The sequence below is a fragment of the Nomascus leucogenys genome, chromosome 11 (assembly GCF_006542625.1).
Source record: "Nomascus leucogenys isolate Asia chromosome 11, Asia_NLE_v1, whole genome shotgun sequence".
Lineage (NCBI taxonomy): Eukaryota > Metazoa > Chordata > Mammalia > Primates > Hylobatidae > Nomascus > Nomascus leucogenys.
In genome coordinates this window covers 45879021-45902792 of record NC_044391.1, presented here as the reverse complement: position 1 = coordinate 45902792, position 23772 = coordinate 45879021, and the positions used below count along the sequence as shown (strand labels likewise).

Sequence of the window (23772 nt, the reverse complement as noted above, 5' to 3'; positions counted from 1 at the left end):
AGTTAGCCCAAGATTTGTACTGTTTATAAGGAAGAAGCCTATTGTTATCTCCAGGGGAAAATTAGCATTTCAAGGCAGTTGTTTTTCCTAAGATGCCTTCTTAGGACTGAAATAGAGAAGCACAGCTTCTTACAGTGTGGTCCCGGGACTTGGGCGTTTCCTGGGAGCCTGTCAGAAATACAGAACGGCCTGCTCCGCCCCTGGCCTGCTTCATGGGGTGATTTGTAGGTGTAGCCTGGGAATCTGTGTTTAAAAGGCTTTGGATGATCTTTACGCACAAAAAGTATGAAAAACATTGATAGTGATAGTAGACAAAGTTCTTAACTAATAAATGCCAAAGTAGGTTTTTTATATTGGTTCCCCTTGGAATAGAGTGTCTTGGAATAGAGTGTTAGACCCAAGGCAGAACTCCCAGTTTTTCAGGTGACGAAAACCACCAAGTGCTAGCTCCCCAATGGTATGACAATGTTTTCTATCTGTGTCAAAGTTGTAGGAAGTCCTAACTCCTCTGTTGCTTGTGATCCACATATATAATGGAAGGAAATGCTGCATGTCAGTGAGAAGAAAGTGAAAATACAAATGATTTCATTTTCTTTTTCTTTTTTTTTTTTTTTTTTTTTTTTGAGATGGAGTCTTGCTCTGTCGCCCAGGCTGGAGTGCAGTGGTGTGATATCAGCTCACTGCAAGCTCCACCTCCTGGATTCAAGCAATTCTCCTGCCTCAGCTTCCCGAGTAGCTGGGACTACAGGTGCCCGCCACCACGCCCGGCTAATTTTTTGTATTTTTAGTAGAGATGGGGTTTCACTGTGTTAGCCAGGATGGTCTCGATCTCCTGACCTCGTGATCCTCCCGCCTCGGCCTCCGAAAGTGCTGGGATTAGAGGAGTGAGCCACCGTGTCCGGCCTTTTTTTTCTTTTTTTTTTTTGAGACGGAGTCTCATTCTGCTGCCAGGCTGGAGTGCAGTGGTGCGATCTCGGCTCACTGAAAGCTCTGACTCCCTGGTTCAAGCGATTTTCCTGCCTCAGCCTCCTGAGTAGCTGGGACTATAGGCGCCCACCACCAAACCCAGCTAACTTTTGTATTTTTAGTAGAGATGAGGTTTCAATGGTCTCAATCTCCTGATCTCGTGATCCATCTGCCTTGGCCTCCCAAAGTGCTGGGATTACAGGGGTGAGCCACCCTGCCTGGCCAATATGAATGATTTCTGTTTAGGGGGTCAGAGGGCTGCTTCAAGTGTACAGAAGCCCTGAATTTGATCCAAGGCATCTGTATCCTTGATCTGGACTGAGGAACACATGTACTGCCCAGCATTTAAATGACTGTCATTCTTCTTATATGTGTGTTCTAGTTTGGTAGCAAACAGTTACACATCTTATTCCTGGGAATGTCTCAGTGTGAGGTGTTCCCAGCCCCCAAGGGCCCTGTGTCCTGAGAAGACTCCTCCTTTCCCCTGAGTTTCTCATTCCTGCCTCCTCCTCCATCCCTTCTCAGTTTCCCATCGCAGGAGATGGTGCCATCCCATCGGGCAGGCCGGGATCCTGAGATTTACCCTTGACTTCCTCCCTACTTTTCCCCCTCCTTCTACCCAGTCACCATGCCGTGCTAATTTTTAAAAGTTCAGTGATTCTTTTTATTTTATTGAAACAGGGTCTTACTCACTAGAGCCTTGAACTCCTGGGCTCAAGCGATCCTCCCACTTCAGCCTCCCGAGTAGCTGGGACTATAGGCGCATGGCACTATGCCCAGCTAATTTTTTTATTTTTTGTAAAGATGGGATCTTACTATATTACCCAGGCTGGTCTTGAGCTTCTGGGCTCAAGTGGTCCTCCTGCCTTGGCCTCCCGAAGTGCTGGGATTACAGGCATGAGCTACCACACCCGGCCACAACCTCAGTGATTGCTGCCTCTTCATTCCTGTGTTCTGTGGAAATGGCATGGCTTCCTGGGTGCAGAATTGTATCTTTTCCTGGGAAATATTGACCCAGAGCCTGTCACTGTGCCCTGTGGTCAGCCCTGACTGCTGCTCTCTTACTACCCCAGTGTGTTGTTCTGGCATCAGGGAGGGTGTTTGCTTGGCACCCCCTCTGCACTGTGCCCTTTATGTGAGTCTTAGTGTGTCATGTGCCAGGCTCCATGGCCCCTGCCCTGCTTCTGGTCCTGCCTTTAGGCCCATTTGCCTGGGCTACTACTGCTCAGGTGCTGCTGGAAGCCCAGCATTCCTCATGGAGGCCTGCAGCCTCCTGAGAATGGGGCATGGGCCTGGGCTGCTCTCAGAGCCGCTTTGGTGCTTCTTTCCTTAGGCCACTCCTGGAGGTGGTAGGCCAGTGGCCCCAGCACTGCAGTAGAGCTACCTGCCCTACTAAAGCCCACTGCACAGGCACTGAGTCCCCATTTTTTGTCCTTTAGAATTGTTTTCCTTTCTTTTTTTCTTTTTTTTTTTTTTGAGATGGAGTCTCGCTCTGTCGCTCAGGCTGGAGTGCAGTGGCGCAATCTCGGCTCACTGCAACCTCCGCCTCCCACGTTGAAGCGATTCTCCTGCCTCAGCCTCCTGAGTAGCTGGAATTACAGGCATGCACCATCATGCCTGGCTAAGTTTTTGTCTTTTTGGTAGAGATGGGGTTTTGCCCTGTTGATCAGGGTGGTCTTGAACTCCTGACCTCAGGTGATCCACCCGCCTGCGTGCTACCACCCCTGGCTAATTTTTGTATTTTTAGTAGAGACGGGGTTTCACCATATCGGCCAGGCTGGTCTTGAACTCCTGACCTCAGGTGATCCACCCTCCTCAGCCTCCCAAAGTGCTGGGATTACAGGCATTAAGCCACCGCTCCTGGCCAGAATTGTTTTCCCTTTCTTACAGATTTCAAAATATTGATTTATATGATTTTTCTTCTTAAATAAAATAGGCAAATTTATATAATGGTATTATGTGCCAGGCACTGTTCAAAGGCTTTACACCTTTTAACTAATTTAAACCTCATAGTAATTAAGACACACATACTATTATTATTTCCATTGAACAGATGAGGAAACTATGGCACAGAGAGGCTAAATAGTTTTCCCAGGGTAGGCTGAGCTGATATTTGAACTCAGGCAGTCCAGCCCCAATCTACTGCTTTACATCTCATGTATGTGGTCACTATAGTTAGGGAGCAGTCCACAAGACCCTCACTTCTACACCAACTGCAAGTTTGAGGGTCTCCCTCAAAACACTTCTGGGTTTTCTGATTTACTAGAAGGACTCATAGAACTCACTGAAAGCTGTTATACTCACTGTTACAGTTACAGCAAAAGCATACAGATTAAAATCAACCAAGGCCCTGTACAGTGGCTCACGCCTGTAATCCCAGCACTTTGAGAGGCCAAGGCAGGCGGATTGCTTGAGGTCAGGAGTTTGAGACTAGCCTGGACAACATGGTGAAACCCTGTCTCTACTAAAAAAAAAAAAAAAATACAGAAATTAGCTGGGCATGGTGGTGTGTGCCTGTAGTCCTAGCTACTCAGGAGGCTGAGGCAGGAGAATCACTTGAGTGCAGGAGACGGAGGTTGCAGTGAGCCGAGACTGCACCACTGCCCTCCAGCCTGGGCAACACAGCAAGACTCCATCTCAAAATAAGTAAATAAATTAATTAATTAAGTAAAATCAACGAAGAGGCCCACGAAGCAGAGTTTAGGAGAGTTCCACACATAGAACTTCTGTCCTCTCCTATGGAAGTCCCAAACAGTGCTAAATCCTCCCAGCAGTAATGTGTGCCAATACAGACGGAGCCTTGCCAACCAGGAAAGTGCATCTAAGCCCTGGTGTCCACTTTTTATTGGTGGTTGATCATGTGGAAAGGCTTGACTGTTCCCACCACTGACCTCAGTTACCAGCCCTTCCAAGAGGTTGAGCTGATGCCTGTGACCCAATGCCCTCATTATAAACCACATCATTAGACTATCTAGTGTGGCCCAAGGCCGCTAGGTAAACAAGGACACTCTTAGGACATTCCAAGAGTATAGAGATTACTTCCCAGGAGCTGAGGGCAAAGGCCACACCTCTCTTTTGGCAAGGTCAAATTCTTTACCACACAGTCCCTTAAAGACAGGATCACCAGGACCTTCCTAGGCTGGTACCCACGGGTCTCCCTCAGTGACTGGCCTGCTCCTTCACAACTTACGCTGGGATCTCCAGGGCTATCAGCTCTTTAGAGAACTTTTGTTCTCTGTGCCCATAACCCGAGGCCTGTCAGGCGGTCAAGACTTCTTCTTTTCAGACTATTCCTCCTTTGGATCTCCTGCTGAGCTCATCTTCTGCTGGCTTCTTAAATATTAGTGTCCCTTGGGGCTCTGGCCTGGGCACTCTGCTCACCTCGTCTTGCAGAGGGATCTCACTTTTGTGCTGATGCTCAGCATTTTAGCTCCATTCCTGATCTTGCTCCTGACACAAAACCCACATGTCCACGTGGTCCCCAGGCAGGTCCAGCACAACAGCCTCCTCTTTGTTCTTCCTGGTTTCCTTATCTCCAGGTGTGGCACCACCATCACCCGGTTGCCTTCAAGATACCTGGGTGTTTTCCTGCCCGTACCCTCTTTCCCTCCCACAACCAGTTAAGGTGCAGGTTCTGCTCTTCTTTTTGTTTTGTTTTGTTGTTTTAATTTTTAAAAAATGTTTGTGGGTGCTAGTAGGTGTGTGTATTTATGGGCACGTGTTTTGGTACAGGCATCATGCAATGTGAAATTATCACACCATGCAGAATGGGGTCTGCTCTTTCCATCTTTCTCTAACGGTTACTGTCCTGCTTGTGAACATCACCTTTCACCCAGGTTACTATAGGGTCTTTCCTCTCACGTCCCTCCCGGTCACCCACCACACTTCTCTTTCCATCTATTGACTTTAAAACTGCCTGTGAGTTTACATTGAAAGTGCATCTCTTGTAGGCAGCATTTTTTTTTTTTTTTTTTTTTTAGTTCAGTCTGATGATCTCTGCGTTTTTGGAGTGTTTAGTCTGAGACGGAGTGTCATTCTATCACCCAGGGTAGAGTACAGTGGCACTATCCGGGCTCACTGAAACCTCTGCCTCCCAGCTTCAAGCGATTCTCCTGCCTCAGCCTCCTGAGTAGCTGGGATTACAGGCACACACAACCACACTGGCTAATTTTTCTATTTTTAGTAGAGACGGGGTTCACCATTATTGGTCAGGCTGGTCTCGAACACCTGACCTCAGGTGATCCACCCACCTCGGCCTCCCAAAGTGCTGGGATTACAGGGGTGAGCCACCGCACCTGGCCCTAAAGTCCATCATTTCATTGCTGGCCGACCTCTGCATACTTTTCTCTTGTTACTGGGTAATTTGCCACCCCTAAAATCACCATTTTGCCCCCTGGCCTTTGTTCCCACTGCTCCCCTGCATAGAATGCAGTTTTCCATCTTCCTGTGGAGGAGACTCAGCTTTCCATATCCCTGGGCTCTGAAGCCTAACCAGACCCTGAAAAATTTAACAGACAATTTGCTTCTCTGTATGCCATAGCCTACATGTCCTGCCATCACAGCTCTTGTGACACTTTTACCCTGATGGCTTCACATGTTGCTGTCTCTGTGCCAGACAGTGAGCTCCTTGAGGTCAGGACCCATCTATGACTGTGACCCCAGCAACACACAGTGGGTCTTCAATGTTTGCTGACTCAAAGTATGAATGGCAATGGTAGATAGCTTCCAATGTGATTTTCATTTTCCCCATCATATATAACACAAAGCCAAGAATATAAAAGGCCTTCCAGATAGATAATAAGCTCTAACTTATAAACATTATGAAAATCAGCACCATCTCTTGCACAAACATTTTTTTTTTTTTTTTTGAAATGGACTCTTGCTCTAGCCCAGGCTGGAGTGCAGTGGTGCGATCTCGGCTCACTGCAGCCTCCATCTCTTAGATTGAAGTGATTCTCCCACCTCAGCTTCCCAAGTAGCTGGGATTACAAGTGTGCACCACCATGCCTGGTGAATTTTTGTATTTTTAGTATAGATGGGGTTTCACCATGTTTGCCAGGCTGATCTTAAACTCCTGATCCTCCCACCTTGGCCTCCCAAAGTGCTGGGATTACAGGCATGAGCCCCCATGCCTGGCCCTGCACAAACATTTTTGTCTACATGACTCAATGTCATTTTTGTTTCAACAGATACCTGTGTCATTCAAAGATGTGGTTGTGGGCTTCACCCAAGAGGAGTGGCACCAGCTGAGTCCTGCTCAGAGGGCCCTGTACCGGGATGTGATGCTGGAAACCTATAGCAACCTCGTCTCAGTGGGTAAGAACACCCTCACCATACAATGCAGATTGTTCGAATGACCACTTTCCTTTCTCAGTTGCTAAAAGCAACTGGAGTACTTTGGGAGGCCAAGGCAGGTGGATCACCTGAGGTCAGGAGTTTGAAACCGCCTGGCCAGCATGGTGAAACCCTGAAACCCCATCTCTACTAAAAATACAAAAATTAGCCAGGTGTGGTGGTGGGTGCTTGTAATCCCAGCTACTCGGGAGGCTAAGGCAGGAGAATTGCTTGAATCCAGGAGGCAGAGGTTGCAGTGAGCCAAGATTGCACCATTGCACTCCAGCCTGGGCAACAAGAGCGAAACTCTGTCTCCAAGGAAAAAAAAAAGGGGCAATGGAAGTACTCTAGAACTTCTGAAATATTTATTTAATAATTTATTTAATAATTATCTAGCTCTTTATATGTGCCAGAAATTGTTTTAGCCACTTTAAAAATATTAACTCATTTCATCCTCATAAAAGCCTTATGAGGTAGTTACTATTAGTACCACTTTTTTACACATTTGGAAATTGAGGTACAGAGAGGTGAAGTAACTTACCCAGAGTCACCCAGCTAGTAGACAGCAGAGTCAGGATTTGAACCTCAGCGTTCAGGCAGCACAGAATGCATTCTTACCCTGTGCTGCTGCCTCAGTGGGTGTGGCTTAAGTTTCTGTGGTCCTGGATTACTAATTCCATTTGGTTTTGGACAAAGTGTGTGTTTAGTCCCCTCCCAAGTATAACATCTGTTGTGCAGCCTTTAAAGCTGCCTGAGAGACCCTGAAGACCAAGGAGCTCAGCCCAAGGCCTGGATCAATTTCCCCGGAACAGGTTATGAAGGCACCAAACCAGATGTGATCCTCAGGCTGGAGCAGGAAGAAGCACCATGGATTGGTGAGGCAGCATGCCTGGGCTGCCACTGTTGGGGTAAGTGTGATAAATCTAGCAAAAGGGGTACTGAAGGAGGCTGGCACGTTGGGAATTTTGTTCAACGTTCTTCTCTTAAAAGCCTTGACATTCCTGCGAGAGCTTCAGCCACGTTAATGACTCTTAAACCTCCATGCAACCCCACCGCCCATATCTGAGTGTTTTTCTCGCCTCTACTTGATTGCACCTCTGCGCTTATGTGCTTGGTCCATCTCTCTTTCTCCAGAATCTTTCACATGCAGGTATTCTTACAAATAAAAGCTTATATGATTCTCCTGTTCCTGCTTCCTATTCTCTGTTCTGACACTTTCCAGATGAAATGCTTCGGAGCTACCTGCTTTCCCTAATTTCTGCACTCAAATTTAAAGTGCTCCCATAGACCGATGACTGTGGGATCAGAGAAGAGGAAGCAGTGAATTCCATGCTGGGGTGGGGAGGTGTGAAGCAAATGGCTGAGCTGGGCCCATATTAACCACTGCTGATTAACACTCAGACTCACTGCCCCTCTCCCTTCAGCTCTGTAAGACGTTGCAGCAATACCCATGGTACCCTGAGGGTTGATGGATGGCCCACTCTTAGGGATGCCTCTGAACTTCTGCTTCTGCGGCTCTCTGGAGTGTGTTTCTCCATTAAACTGTGCTCTTCAGCTGTCCAGAGACTGTGTTATCCTGGTTATCAGTTGCCCTGCTCTTCTTTTCTTCTCCTCTTCTGAAAATGTCATAACTGCAAATTCCACAAGAATGTGTCGAGTCAGCCTCCGTTTTTCCAACTACTCTGTTATTATCTATTTCCCTGGCTCCAACCCAGCGTTTTCCTTCCAAGGAACAATTGCATTTTGTGTTTCCCGTAACTTGGTTCTCTTCCCAGTGGTGTCATCCTCTCAAAGAACTCACTCATTCTGAAAGTACATGATCCTCACAACCAGCCCCTGTGCCGTGTTGGGCCCTTTTTTCCCCCTTGCACTGCCCAGCCCTGCATTTAACCAGTCTGTGGATTACACTACAGGTGTGCACTTACCCTGTTCTTTGTGTGTCAGAAACTAAAATCATCTTCATTTGTTTTTGCTACCCCTGCCACACACACTCACACTCACACACACGCACACACACGCACACACACACACCACTTCATCTTGCTTTTTGTTCCAGAGCTTTGTTACCATGTTTTCTTTTTGAATCTTCTGCCTTTACCACTCACTCTAACTGTTCCATTCGTATGTGTGGTTTTGTTAATTTTTTTTTCTTCTGAGAAATGGCTTTAAATCTTCCTCTCTGCTTTTTTTTTTCTTTTTGAGACAGGGTCTCACTCTGTCACCCAGGCTGGAGTGCAGTGGCATGATCATGGCTCACTGCAGCCTCGACCTCCCGGGCTCAAGCAATCCTCCCACCTCTTAACCTCCCGAGTAACTGGGATTACATTCACGCGCTACCACACCTGGCTAATTTTCATATTTTTTTGTAGAGAAGGGGTTTTGCAATGCCGCCCAGGCTGGTCTCAAACTCCTGGGCTCAAGCAGTCCACCTGCTTCGGCCTCCCAAAGTGCTGGATTTACTGGCATGAGCCACCATGCCCAGTCCTTCTCCACTTTTTTTTTTCAGATGAAGTCTTGTTCTGTCACCCAGGATGGAGTGCAGTGGTGCCATCTCAGCTCACTGCAACCTCCGCCTCCTGGGTTTAAGCAATTCTCTGCCTCAGCCTCCCAAGTAGCTGGGATTGCAGGCATGTGCCACCACCCCAGGCTAATTTTTGTATTTTTAGTAGAGATGGGGTTTCACCATCTTGGCCAGGCTGGTCTTGATCTCCTGACCTCATGATCCACCCGCCTTAGCCTCCCAAAGTGCTGGGATTACTGGCATGAGCCACTGCACCCATCCCCACTTTTAATTTTCCACTGATATCTCCTAAAATCAGACCCAGATTATCTTACAGCTGAATGTCTTTAAGTGAGGGGTTATTAATTATTTTTGTGCCATGAACTTCTTAGGCATTCTTTTGAAGGCTATAGACCTCACTTCTATGTATAAAAATACAATAAAATTCATAAGATTATAAAATAAATGACTAAAGTACAGTAATTATCAAAATAAGAAGCTGGAAAATAGTTATCAAAATATCTTCTTTTTTTTTTTTTTTGCAGACAGAGTTTCGCTCTGTTTCCCAGGCTGGAGTGCAATGGTGTGATCTCGGCTCACTGCAGCTTCCTCCTCCTGGGTTCAAGCGATTCTCCTGCCTCAGCCTTCCGAGTAGCTGGGACTACAGGCATGCGCCACCACGCCCAGCTTATTTTGTATTTTTAGTAGAGACTGGGTTTCACCATGTTGGTCAGGCTGGTCTTGAACTCCTGACCTCAGATGATCCATCTGCCTCGTCCTCCCAAAGTGCTGGAATTACAGACGTGAGCCACCACGCACGGCTTCAAAATATTTTCAAAATATGCAATATAATAGTAGATGTACTTTTTTATTTATACATTAATGAGGCCTAGCATCAGGTCTAATAACTGTCATGATCTCAAAGAAGAGAGGATTATAAACATAATAATGTGACATGAAAATAACAATATTCACAAACTAGTATCAAGTCACAGGAACCGCTAATACCACTGTGTTTTGTTGCTTATATTCGTATTCAAAGGAAATGTTCAGTTGTAGTTGGAACTCAGTGAAAACAAAAATGTAATTTTTTTTTCTATCAAAGTGCACAAGTCCCTCCCTGAATTCTGCCTACCGAGTTAAGAACTCTTGCTTCAGTCCTAGTTAGCTTTGTTGATTTTATTTTTTTATCTGGTTCACCTTAGAATGCTTTGCCATTTATATGGTAACTAACTAGCCCAACATGATACACCCTTGGATGACGGCTATACCACTGCTTGTTAAGCTCCAAGGTGTTTGGAATCACCCGGGCATCTTGTTAAAATGCAGATTCTGATTAAGTAGGTCTGGGGCGGTGCCTCGGATTCTGCACAACTAACAAGCTCCAAGTAAGGCCAAAATAGCCACTTGAAGACCCACATGCTGGATAGCAAGGTACTGTATAACATTTAACCTTCTTTCTTCTGTAACAGGGATCAGCAAACTATGGCCTACCGATTGGCCACCTGCTTTGTGAATAAAGTTTTATTAGAACACAGCCACATTCTTATGTTTACATATTGTCTATATTTTCATGGTATGGTGGGAGAGTTGAGTCATTGTGACGGAGACCATATGGCCCACAAAGCCTTTACTTTCTGACTCCTTAAGAATAAGTTTGCCAACCTCTGCTCTGTAATATCCTATTTTCTTTGAAATTATTGGTCTCTATATTATATATTGAATTCCATTTGTGCCAATGTTCAGAATCCTCTTTATTCATAGAACACTCTTCCCTGCGTTTGTGCTTTGGGTTATGGTTCATGTTCTGTATTTCTGTGCTGTGCACTCTTTAAATTTTGAGAGCATTTCTTAAGTAGTATGAAGTTTCATAAGGATGATTCACTGTACTTTCTCCAGAAGACATCTGGCGAGTTAATATCCAGAGGAAAAGACGGCAAGACATGCTTTTGAGGCAAGGCACAGCCATAAGCAAGAAAACATTGCCCAAGGAAAAAAGCCGTGAATATAATAAGTTTGGGAAAATATCACTTCTGAGCACTGATCTTTTTTCTTCAATCCAGAGCCCTAATAACTGGAACCCTTGTGGAAAGAATTTGTACCATAATTTAGACTTGATTGGTTTTAAGAGAAACTGTACAAAAAAGCAAGATGAGTGTTATGGTTATGGGAAATTGCTTCAGCGTATAAACCATGGTAGACGACCTAATGGAGAAAAGCCCCGGGGTTGCAGTCACTGTGAGAAAGCTTTCACCCAGAACCCAGCACTTATGTATAAACCAGCAGTAAGTGATTCTCTCGTGTACAAACGGAAGAGGGTTCCACCTACAGAAAAACCCCACGTCTGTAGTGACTGTGGGAAAGCCTTCTGCTACAAGTCTGAATTCATTAGGCATCAGAGAAGTCACACTGGGGAGAAGCCTTATGGCTGCACTGACTGTGGGAAAGCCTTTTCACATAAGTCAACCCTCATCAAACACCAGAGAATTCACACTGGGGTAAGACCCTTTGAATGTTTTTTTTGTGGGAAAGCCTTTACCCAGAAGTCACACCGCACAGAACATCAGAGAACACACACAGGAGAGAGACCCTTTGTCTGCAGTGAATGTGGGAAATCGTTTGGTGAGAAGTCATACCTCAATGTACATCGAAAAATGCACACAGGAGAAAGACCCTATCATTGCAGAGAATGTGGAAAATCCTTCAGCCAGAAGTCATGCCTCAATAAACATTGGAGAACTCACACAGGAGAGAAGCCCTATGGGTGCAATGAATGTGGGAAAGCTTTCTACCAGAAGCCAAACCTCAGCAGACATCAGAAAATTCATGCTCGGAAGAATGCCTACAGGAATGAAAACTTAATAATTGTGGGAAATACTTGAGCAAAATATCTGGTTTCATGGTATGTAGGGAATTCTTTTTTTTTTTTTTTTTTTTTTTGAGTTGGAATCTCGCTTTGTCACCCAGGCTGGAGTGCAGTGGTGTGATCTTGGCTCACTGCAAGCTCTGCCTCCCGGGTTCACGCCATTCTCCTGCCTCAGCCTCCCGAGTAGCTGGGACTACAGGTGCCTGCCACCATGCCCGGCTAATTTTTTTTTTTTTGTATTTTTAGTAGAGACGGGGTTTCACCGTGTTAGCCAGGATGGTCTCAATCTCCTGACCTTGTGATCTGCCCACCTTGTCCTCCCAAAGTGCTGGGATTACAGGCGTGAGCCACTGTGCCTGGCCAGTATGCAGGGAATTTATCCTTAGGAGAAATCTTATCATTTTAATGAATTTGAACAGTGTGTTTTTTATTTTATTTATTTATTTTTTTTGAGTTGGATTCTCTGTTTCCCAGGCTGGAGTGCAATGGCACTATCTCGGCTCACTGTAATCTCTGCCTCCCAGGTTCAAGCAATTCTCCTGCCTCAGCCTCCCAAGTAGCTGGGATTACAGGCACCTGCCACCACGCCTGGCTGATTTTTGTATTTTTAGTAGAGATGAGGTTTCACCATGTTGGTCAGGCTGGTCTCTTTGGCTAGGCTGGTCTCGAACTCCTGACCTCATGATCTGCCCCCCCTTGGCCTCCCAAAGTGTTGGGATTACAGGCGTGAGCCAATGCGCCCCACTGACAGTGTTTTATCATAATGGAAATCATGATCTAATTGTGATACAGACTTTTCTAGAAAATACTTTATAAAACATAACCATGGTCACCCTGGCATGTAAACGTTTAAAAATGTATTAAATGGAATAACAGCAGAATACAAAATATCTGTGAAGAGACTTAAAGGCATACTCTGGTATATTCCACAGTGAGCCATACAATCAGCACTATTTGTATTTTGGAGTTGTAAATGTGAAATTAACATAAAATGTGAATATCAGACACATGTCACACAACATAGAGAATGCCATTCGGAAAACTTTTCCACTTTAAATATCATCACTGTCTTTTGATGTCTTAACAATACAAAAAAATAACAACAACGACATGGCCCACTATTGTTAAAGGAACTTTATTATACCAGCTACATTTTTCCACCTTTTTGTAATACATGTAAATGGCTATAGAAGTTGTTATTGCCCTCTGCAGAAATAATAAAGCAGTGTTTTTAAATGTATTTTGATAATTTGGCCAAAAATTTTACTAAAATGTAGTTATTTATATTAAAAATGCAAGCTAAGGAATAGTTTAAGAACCTGATATTGGGTAAATGAAACACTGTAAACTATTTGACAAAATGTAGTGTCACCCTGGTATACAGTACACTGTTCATATTTTCTTAGTCTTGCTTAAAATATCTTGTAGCAAATTAGTAGCATAGATACACTATTCTAGATACACTATTCTATATACAGGTTGTATAACTCAGAAATGTTTCATGCATAGACCACTGAAGGAGAACTTCTTTTCTCTCTATCCCTCTGCAAATTAATTCAAGAATATTCATTTTTTTCATATAAATTTCCTTGCAAGTGTCCTGGACACTAAATCCCAAGGTTTTCATTATTTCAATGTTTGGACAGAAGTCTGCTTCCCTGAGTTGCTATGTCATCCATATAAGAAAAGAAATGGCCACGTGGAATCTACGTTTTTCCGAGATTTCCCTCCATGTAAGACTGCCTGATCCAGAATGAGAAAGGAGACATAACCACAGATATTGATATGATTTTTTAAGTGATAAAAAGATACCTCATACAACTCTAATCAACATATTTTTTAAACAGATGAGGCAGATGCTTTTCTAAAAAACTTTAAGTTATGAAAACTGCAATAAGAAGTAGAAAACTTAGTAGAATAATTACCATTGAAAAAGTCAAAAAAGCTATTGAAGATCTATAATGGGAAAATGCTCCAGGCTCAGAAGAGTTCATGCTTAGTTCTATCTATCTTTTAAGAAAGAGTAATACCAGTGTTATTTATTATATGGATATAATGCAATCCATAAACTGTACTCATTTATTTTATTAAGTGAGAATAAGTTTTAACACCAAAATCAATTACAGATAGTTGAAAAAAAGAAAACTTCTGCTGGGCACAGTGGCTCACACCTGTAATCCCAACACTTTGGGAGGCCGAGGCAGGTGGATCATGAGGTCAGGAGTTCGAGATGGTGAAACCCCATCTCTACTAAAAATACAAAAATTAGCCGGGTGTGGTGGTGCATACCTGTAGTCCCAGCTACTTGGGAGGTTGAGGCATGAGGCAGGAGAATTGCTTGTACCCGGGAGGTAGAGGTTGCAGTGAGCCGAGATCGTGCCATCCAGCCTGGGTGACAAGAGCGAAACTCCGTCAAAAAAAAAAAAAAAAAAAAAAAAGAAAACTTCAGACCAGTCTTAGGAATATAGAAGCAAAAATTATAATTAAAATACTAGCAAATAGAATTCAGCCATATACCCAAAGAGTGACATAGTAAGAGTCATCCCAAGAATGCCAAGCCAGTTCAGTAATAGGAAATACATCAATCAAATTAACAGCTTAAAGGAGAAGAATCATATGAACTCTCAACAGATACTGAGAAGGCATTTCATAGAATGTGTTAATTTACATTGTAATAGATGGTAACCACTTAAAGAGGTTTGTATTAAAAAAAATTTTTTTTAACCCAAACCCCAAAGCATATATTATGCCAAAGCCATTTTTAAAAATCAGGAATTCAATATTGTCTTAGAGATTCCAGTGAAGGCAATAAAAAGAAATGAATTGTTATAAACAGCAGAAAAGGTAAAACTATCCGTTTTTACTGATGATGTGGTTGTACACCAATCAACGAAAAGACTCTATTTTTTGAGTTAACTTTTCTAAGAAGGCAGGGTACCAAAATCAAGAGCTGTTCTCCATACTGACAAGAAACACATAATTTATATGTACTTCTTTTGGAATTACACTAAATCTCAATGTTTTTTTGACAATCATTGAGAAAAAAATATGAAAAAATCATACCATGTATCAAAACATCACATGTACCCAATAAATATATACAATTATATATCTATAATAATTAAAAAATTTTAAAATGCCATGCTAGATACCAGAAGATAACATGAAGCCATTCTAATGAAATTAATATTGTATTGGCAAAGGAACAGGTAAATACATCCTTAGAACACAGTAGAAAATTCAGAAATAGACTTTGATATATATGAACTTTTTCATATGTGAAAAAGGTGGAATCTCAAACCACAGGGGAAAAGAGTAGTTTACTTCAAAAGAATTCTGGAACAAGAACCTTTTAATCTTAAAGGAAGAAAATTTGGATTAACAGCACAAAAATAAATTCTGGGTAGATTTAAGACGTAAAATTTTAAAGCAGCAGAATTCTTAAAATCAAAGGAGCCTTTGTGTACATTCTAGGAGTTGGGAGATATTAACTTTACCAACACAGGACACTCAGAAGCTATTTAGAAATAAGCATTTGAAGGCTGGGCGCGGTGGCTCATGCCTGTAATCCCAACACTTTGGGAGGCCAAGGCAGGCGGATCACCTGAGGTTAGGGGTTGAAGACTAGTCTGGTCAACATGATGAAACCCTGTCTCCACTAAAAATACAAAAATTAGCTGGGTGTGGTGGCGCATGCTTGTAGTTCCAGCTACTTGGGAGGCTGAGGCAGGAGAATCACTTGAACCTGGAAGGCAGGGGTTTTAGTGAGCTGAGATTGTGCCACTGCACTTCAGCCTGGGCAACAGAGCAAGACTCCATCTCAGAAAAAAAGAAAAGAAAAAAAAAAGGAAATAAACATTTGACTACGTAGAATCTTTTGGTACAATCTTTTGGGTGACAAAAGATGCCATCAGCAAACTCAAGAGATAATAGATTGTGGGGAAATATTTGTAAAGCTGATCAGAGAGAAGGCATCCATCAAATGGACAGGAAAAAAACCCAATAGCAAAATGTGGCAAAGAATATGAGGTGACAATTGTGAGAAGGGCAAATCTAAGTGGCCGATGGACCTGTCCAAAAATGTTTATCCTCAGTAGTCATTGGGGGATGCAGATTTAAAGTTAAAATCAAATAACACTGTGTAACAGCATTTTTAGCTATCGGAACAAAAGATGTTACACAGTGCTGGTGGAGAAATAAATTTTGAAAAACAGTGCAAATTACTGTTTTGGAAAGAAATCTGGTAGTATTTAGGCTGGGTGCGGTGGCTCACACCTGTAATCCTAGCACTTTGGGAGGCCGAGGCAGGCAAATTGTCTGAGGTCGGGAGTTCGAGAACAGCCTGGCCAGCATGGTGAAACCCCGTCTCTACTAAAAATACAAAACTTAGCCGGGCATGGTGGCAGGCACCTGTAATCCCAGCTACTCGCGGGGCTGAGGCAGGAGAATCACTTGAACCCGGGAGGCAGAGGTTGCAGTGAGCTGAGATCGTGCCACTGCACTCCAACCTGGGCAACAGAGCAAAAAAATTCCATCTCGAAAAGAAAAGAAATCTGTTAATATTATTAAAATACTTATGTCACTTTGGAGAATCTTCCCTTAGAAGTAAAAGGCCCAATACATAAAAGACAGATGAACATGTGAACATGGACATTTATTGTAAAATTGTTCTTAATGGCAAAAAAAAACCCCAAAACCAAAGCAAACACTAGAATCAAAGTAAATACCCATCAATTGGGAAGTTGTAGAAAGGAAAAAACTATAGTATATCCATTCCATAGAATGTTAATATAGCCATTAAGGTGGACAAATTAAAACTATGCTAGTGGACTTGAGTGGAATTCCACAATGTTCTCTTGAGTGGAAAATGCAAGGTAGGTATTAAGTGTGTTAAATAGGACTCCATTTTTGTAAATCATTAACAAAATGTCTCCAGGTGTTTATCAGCAATAAGCGGTACCTATGTATGTTTATTTGATTTTATGTGCATGAAGAAAAGTATAGAAGAGTATGCATTGACTTGGAGGGAGGTGGGTAATGCAGGTAGGTTATGGGGGAGTCAGGGGTGTAGGGAAAAGGAAAACCAAAAAAGAAAAATAAATGACTGAATCACGTGTGATACCACAAATGTGTGAGTTAGTAAATTTGGCAAGGGATGGGGGAGCTGGAATTTCGCTAATTTGTGGGGATGTTCATGGTATATATTGTTAAAAGGGAAAATTTCATAATAATGTATATCATTCTATTTTTTAAAAAAGTAAAAACTCCTGTGTGTGTATATATGCATGTGGATGTTTATATGAACATAGAAAAGTGTAGAAAAATACACACGAAGGTGTTAACATTCATTGGTTACCTTGGTGGAGAAGGGTAATAAGTTGTCTGAATACCTTTGCATTGTCTTGTTCACATATGTTGCTTTTGTAATTTGAAAAACAAAATAAAGGGGGAAAACATTTCAAACTGAATGAAGCCTTGAAAACGTTTCCATTTTCTGACAAGATGGCACCCTGGCTTGGTCTAGGGTTGAGGTTAGAGTTATGGAAATGACATCTTGTCACCTTTGCTGCATTCTATTAGAAACAAGTCATAGGTCCCAGCCATACTCAAAGAGAAGGAATTATACATGAGAGTATTCCCTCTCCAGACTACCAGGCAGCAGAGATCATTGGGGGCCATCTTGGAGTCTACCCACCTCATCAGGGAAAGACTTATTTGAAAGTAGGGAGGAGTGAGGATGGCAACTGTGTTGGAACAGTAATTTAAGTAAGCCACATACTTGCTGCTGGTCACCATGAGTGCACAGATTCTAGATGTGCTTGCTGGTAGTTCTCCACTAAACAGAAGTATTCATTTATCCACAAGTATATACTGAGTGCTTACTATGAACTGGACACTGTTCTAGGATCCGGGGATAAAGCAGTAAACAGAAAGAGAAATGTTGATAATTGTCAGGAAGCAAAATGAAATAGGAGAGGAGTTAAATTTTAGATGCAGTAACCAGGAAAGCCCTCAAAATGATCTCTGCATAAAGACCTAAAGGGAATGAGAGATGTAATAATGCAACTGTCTAGAAAATTGTATTCCAGGCAGAGGGAACAGCAAATGCAAAAATGCAAACACCCTAAGGGAATGTGTCTGGAGCGTTGGAGACCAGAAAGGAAGGTGTATTCTTGTTGAATAACAAATTGTCCCCCAAACTTAGTGACCTAAAACAACAATAAACATCTCACATGCTGTCTATGGGTCAGGAATTTTGAAAATGCCATTGGATTCACACTCCCCTTAGCTGTGCTGCTTCCCTCTCACTCTGCCCTTCCCAAGTCTTTGTCCAAGCTATCTCTCTTTCCAGACCAGCACACAGAAGGGCCAGTGCCATTTGCGCTTTTGTGAAGGAAGGAGTCCCTTCTGCCATGGCCTTTGTGCATTCCTCCACCCAGCAGTGGAATCTAAGCTGTTTAGCACCTTCTCCAAAATACTGGCACGCAATATACCCTACCATTCACCAACGAGAGCAGGTTGCAGACCACTACTGTCTTTTCTTTTCTTTTCTTTTCTTTCTTTTTTTTTGAGATGGAGTCTCACACTGTTGCCCAGGCTGGAGTGCAGTGGCGCGATCTCGGCTCACTGCAAACTCCACCTCCCAGGTTTCAGCGATTCTCCTGCCTCGGCCTCCCAAAGTGCTGGGATTACAGGTGTGAGCCACCATACCTGGCTAATTTTTGTATTTTTAGTAAAGACGGGGTTTCACCATGTTGGTCAGGCTGGTCTTGAACTCCTGACCTCAAGCAATTCACCTGCCTCGGCCTCCCAAAGTGCTGGAATTAGATGTGTGAGCCCCCACGCCCGGCCTACTGTTTTTCTTATGACTAGCACTGTATTGATGGAGACGAGATGCGGGCAGCGGTTTCCTGCAGAATTGACAGCCTCAGAGTGGGGTTCCCACAGAAAGGAGGGTAGCAAGTCAGTGTCAACTGTGTATCCCTACCTAGAACAACCAAAACCTTGGGGTCAGAAAAAGATAGTCTGGGGGTATTGTAGGACACGTCTTTGAAAATGGTCGTCCCCAGGGAGAAACAGCTAAATGGGTGCAGCTACCTGGTTTCACCGCATAGACGCAATTACTCAGCATCTCACACTATAATGGGGCGCCCTGGGCATTTAGCTACACAGCGGAAAGCCGCACCTGAGTGTGTGTGGCAGCCTTGGGGCAGGGTGGAGAGCGTTGCAGCAGCGGCCCTGCCGCTACAGAAGGAGAGATCTCCTTTGAGAAAACCATGGCAATGTGTAGTCTTGTGGAGAGATGGGGCTTAGGAATTGGATCCAATTGACTGAAAATGGGAAGTGGGTGGCAGGAATCGGGTTTAGGAATTGGGGGAGCAGAATCAGTTCTGGGATGTAGTGATAAAGAGGTCCAAGGAATGATTGCATGCAGATACTTGGTTTTCAATGATTCAGGAGTCCAGAGAAGGCTATGATTGATATGGTGTCCCAGTGGGTCAGGTATCCGAGGTCTTAGAATTTGGGAGAGTGGTAGTCTCTGGGACATGGGATGTGGGGAGTCTAAGGAGTCAATAAGGGATCTAAAGGTTGGTGATAGGTGACTTTTTTATTGTGGTAAAATACACAAATAATAAAATTTACCATTTAAATCACTTTAAAGTGTATAATTCAGTGACATTTAGTACATTTACAGTGTTGTGCAACCATCACTACAATCTAGTTCCAGAAATTTTTCATCACCCCAAAAAGAAACCCTGTATCCATTAAGCAGTCACTTTCTATTCTTCCCACCCCTTCCCCAAACTCCTGGCATCCACTAATCTGCTTACTGTCTCTAGTCTCTAATGATTTACCTATTCTAGATATTTCATATAAATAGAATTACACAGTATATAGCATATTAACATAATGTCCTCAGAGTTCCTTCATGTTGTAACATGCCTCAGTACTTCATTCCTTTTTATGGCTGAATAATATTCCATTGCATGGGTAATACCATCAGTTGGTGGACATTTGAGTTGTTGCCAATCAGAGGATTATCTGAGTATTGTGAAATGTACTGCTATGAACATTCTTGTACAAGTTTATGTTTAAACACCTTATTCAGTTATTTTGGGTGTACACCTAGAAGTGAAATTGCTGGATTATATGGTAATTCTATGATTAACTTATTAAGAAATAACCAAACTGTGTTTTTTTTTTTTTTACAGTGGCTGTACCTTTTTATATTCCAACCAGTAATACACAAGGGTTCCAGTTTCTTCACAACCTCGCCATCCATCATTTGTTATAATCATGTGCCACATAATGATGTTTTGGTCAATGAGGGACCACATATACAGTAGTGGTCCCATAAGATTATAGCAGAGCTGAAAATTTTCTTTTTATAAAATTGTATTTATTATTATTTTTTTTTCTTCCAACTTTTATGGAGCTGAAAAGTTTATACTGCCTAATGACATTTTGATGATCCTGGCACTGTGTGTACCTAGGCTAATGTGTTTGTGTCTTAGTTTTTAACAAAAAAGTTTTTAAGAAATAAAAAATTTCTGGAGGCTGAGGCAAGAGAATTGCTTGATCTGCCCTATTAATTGCAATTTTCACAGTTAACTAGTATATTTTTATTTAAATAATAGTACCTGGGAAGCAGAGGTTGCAGTGAGTTAAGATCACGCCTCTGCACTCCAGCCTGGGTGAGAGAGCAAGACTCTGTCTCAAAATACAATAAAATTAAATTAAAATAAATTAAAAAAAAATTTAAGTAGAAGATTATAGAATAAGGATATAAAGAATATTTGTGTACAGCTATACAATGTGTTTGTTTGACACTAATTTATTACAAGAGAGTCAAAACATTTTTAAAAATTAAAAGGTTTATAAAGTAAAGAAGTTATAGTAAGCTAAGGTTAATTTATTACTGACGAAAAAATTCAGATAAATTTAGTGTAGCCTAAGCATACAGTACATATAAAGTCTACAGTAGTATACGGTACTGTCCTAGCCTTCACATTCACTCACCGTTCAGTCACTGACTCACCTGGAGTAACTTCCAGTCTTGCAAGCTCCATTCACGGTAAGTGCCATATACAGGTATGTGATTTCTTATCTTTTATACCATATTTTTACTGTACTCTTTCTATGTTTAGACATGTTTAGATACACGAATACCATTGAGTATAACTGTCCACAGTATCCAGGCAATTTGGATTTGTAGCCTCGAAGTGATAGGCTGTACCATCAGGCTACATCATCTAGGTTTGTGTATGTACACTCTATAATGTTCACATGATGATGAGGTCACCTAACCATGCATTACTCAGAAAGTATCCACAGAATTACACAATGCATGACCATAGTTACATTCTGCTTTTTAGAAATCTTAAATTAGGCTGGATGTGGTGGCTCACGCCTGCCATCCCAACACTTTGAGACGCCAAGGCAGGCAGATCACTTGAGCCCAGGAGTTTGAGACCAGCCTGGGCAACATGGCAAAACCCTATCCCAACAAAAAAATACAAAAAATTAGCTGGGTTTGGTGATGCACACCAATGGTCCCAGATACTCAGGAGTCTGAGGCAGGAGGATTATCTGAGCCTGGAGAGGTGGAGGCTGCAGTGAACCATAATTGCACCACAGCACTCCAGCCTGTGTGACAGAATGAGACTCTGTCTTGAAAAAAAATCTTAAATTTATGTATCTTAAGAATATACATTAATATAGAGTTTAAATATCAAATAAAGAGGGTTTTTTAAAGTTGAAACAATGTATTAGAGGATAAATAACCATAAAATATTTGTTTAAATTTGAAGGATTTGTTTAATCTGCCCTATTAATTGCAATTTTCACAGTTAACTAGTTCTATTTTTTATTTAAATAATATTATGTATGTAACAGAATAGTAAAGATGTAACGTGTCGATGCTGTTTTACAACAGCAGAAACTGGAACACATGCAGTCTCATGATTGTCCTACTCGTTTGCCAGATCATTGCATTGTCTGCCGAGGCACCCCTCATGCCATCTCTCTCCATCCCTTTTCTTACCTTTTCATTTTCCTTGTCTTTTCATGACAGCATTTATCAATGTCTGAAAGTAGAATGTTGTTGACTCTCTCTTCAACTAGAACATAAGCTATGAGCGGCCCAGCCTTTGTCCCACACACTGTAGTGTGCCCCACTTCTAGGAAAGTGTCCAGCACACAGTAGGAACTCAGTCAGCATTTCTTGAATGAATTAAGTGAAGTGATGCATACAGGCCACATTCTGAGCTGCTGGAGGAGCCAGTAGTTGATTACCAAACTCTAGTCCTTTATCTTGGTGTCCTGACTGACACAGTCAGTTTGTAGGCAAATAGCTGGTGGGGTTTAGTAGTATGGCGTAGAATAAAGGGATATGTAGTTGGGACACTGTCCACATTATCTGCCCCCATGAAAAGCTAGTTCCAGGTGGTGCCATCTCTGCCCCACACTGGGCTTGCCTTAGTCCTCGTTCCCGCCTTTTCCAGACAGCAGTGCTGAGAAGCAGGAGCCCCTGAGCTTGGAGACGCAGGAAGAGCCCTGGGAGGCCCAGATCGAAGGGAGGCAGTCAGCTCATGGAGCCGAGGAATGTTCTGCTGACACCCACCCCGAGGGTAGCCGGTATGTTTCTGTGCACCAGCGACCCCTCCACACCTCACCAGATTGGTTCCCCAGCCCCGTGGGACCCGATTCCAGGTCAATTCCAATTTGATTCCAATCCAGAATCAAATCAGAAGAGCAATCCCGAGTGCCTACCTCACGGTCTGAAGCACCTCCTCCTACACCCGGACCCAAACACGAGGTCGGCTCAAGGAGGCACTGAGGTCACGACAGTCAGGGTCCTGCGCTGCTCGTCGCATGCAGTCTCCTTCCCCGAACCGCCGCCTGCACGGCCTCTACTGTTTTCCTATTTGGCTGTAGCCTGAGAGCCCTGACAATGCGGCCCACAAACCGGGAACGCGAAAGCGCATGTACCAGGCGCTAGCGCTGAGGGGGGGCTCGCGTCACAGTAACCGCCACCGTTGCCGGGGGACTGGCCCCAGCGGCTTGGTGGAGCAGGAGCCGTCTGTGGCAGTGCGTCCCCTCTCCGCGGGATCGTCGCCATGGTCCTGCGATCCTAGGAGTCGGGCAGGGCCCAACCTGCCTGAAGAAACCTCAAGCGGAGAGTCAAGGAAGCACCATGTGATCCCTAAGGATCCCAAAGATGTGTCCGGCATGCATGGGCGGTGTGAGGGTGCGTCTCCCTGACAGCTGACCCCGCTGGGATTTCGAGGTACGGCCTGCCTGTGTTCCCGGGGCGCTCTCTTCCCGGAGGGGTTTCCTGGCAGAGAGCAGAACCGCGCAGCCTCAGGAGCTGCCTGGCTGTGTGTGTTTCTGCGCGAGTGTTGGATGTCTCCGTGTGTCTTTTTGTGCGAGTGTGTGTGTGGTGTCCGATGAAAGGAATGTGGCTTGTGCAGTGAAGCGCGGTTTCTCTGTAGTACGCCTACCCTCTGATGCGCCCCTCTATTTGGCCGGGCTTGGGTTGCAGGGCCAAGCGTTCTTTGTTTTGCTCTTGGTTCCTAAAGCCTCGGTGAAGTGGGGGGCTGGCTGCGACCCGCAAGCGTCCAAATCACCTCCCCTCCCAAGTCGCCCACTCTTCCAGAAAGAAGACCAACACATGACAACCAAGAACAAATTCCTCCCCGGGCCCATGGTCCTGCGGCACACCCAAGGCTGGACGGACCCTAGCCGTCCTGTCCTCAGGACCCCCTTGAGCCCACTTCTAATTCGGTGGCTGGCGGAGTCGGAGCTTCAGGACCTGAGGCGGGCACTCCTTCATCCTCTTCAGATTTCATTCTGGATTAAAGGATGTGTGCAGAAAAAAGGTCAGATGGGGGTGAGGATACAATCCGCTGAGGTGTGGAGGAGGTCCAGCACCTTCACCTGCAGAACAGGTGCAGACAGATGTCAAAGAAACTTTCCAACGCCATCCCCTTTTCCTCTTCACTGTACAACCTGTCCACACCATGGCGCTGTGCTGGCGACAGAAGACACGAGTGTTCGGAGAACCTTTGGACCAAAGACTGTCGCCTTTCTGGCCAGGTCCCCT

At 43.7% G+C, this 23772-nt stretch overlaps 1 protein-coding gene across 6 annotated transcripts in view; it reads left to right on the top strand.

Moving 5' to 3' along the window:
- The window catches only part of ZNF793 (zinc finger protein 793), a 34885-nt gene extending 17747 nt beyond the window's left edge, over window positions 1-17138 (top strand). For 4 of the 6 annotated variants that reach the window (XM_030822270.1, XM_030822272.1, XM_030822271.1 and 1 more), the window contains exons 5-7: window positions 6156-6282; window positions 7113-7208; window positions 10700-17138. In XM_030822270.1, coding sequence (XP_030678130.1) covers window positions 6156-6282; window positions 7113-7208; window positions 10700-11682 — 1206 coding nt within the window. In that variant the 3' untranslated portion in view covers window positions 11683-17138. The remainder of the gene's footprint in view (window positions 1-6155; window positions 6283-7112; window positions 7209-10699) is intronic. The other 2 variants (XM_030822273.1, XM_030822274.1) reach the window with 2 other exon arrangements.
- The last annotated feature ends 6634 nt before the right edge of the window (window positions 17139-23772 follow it).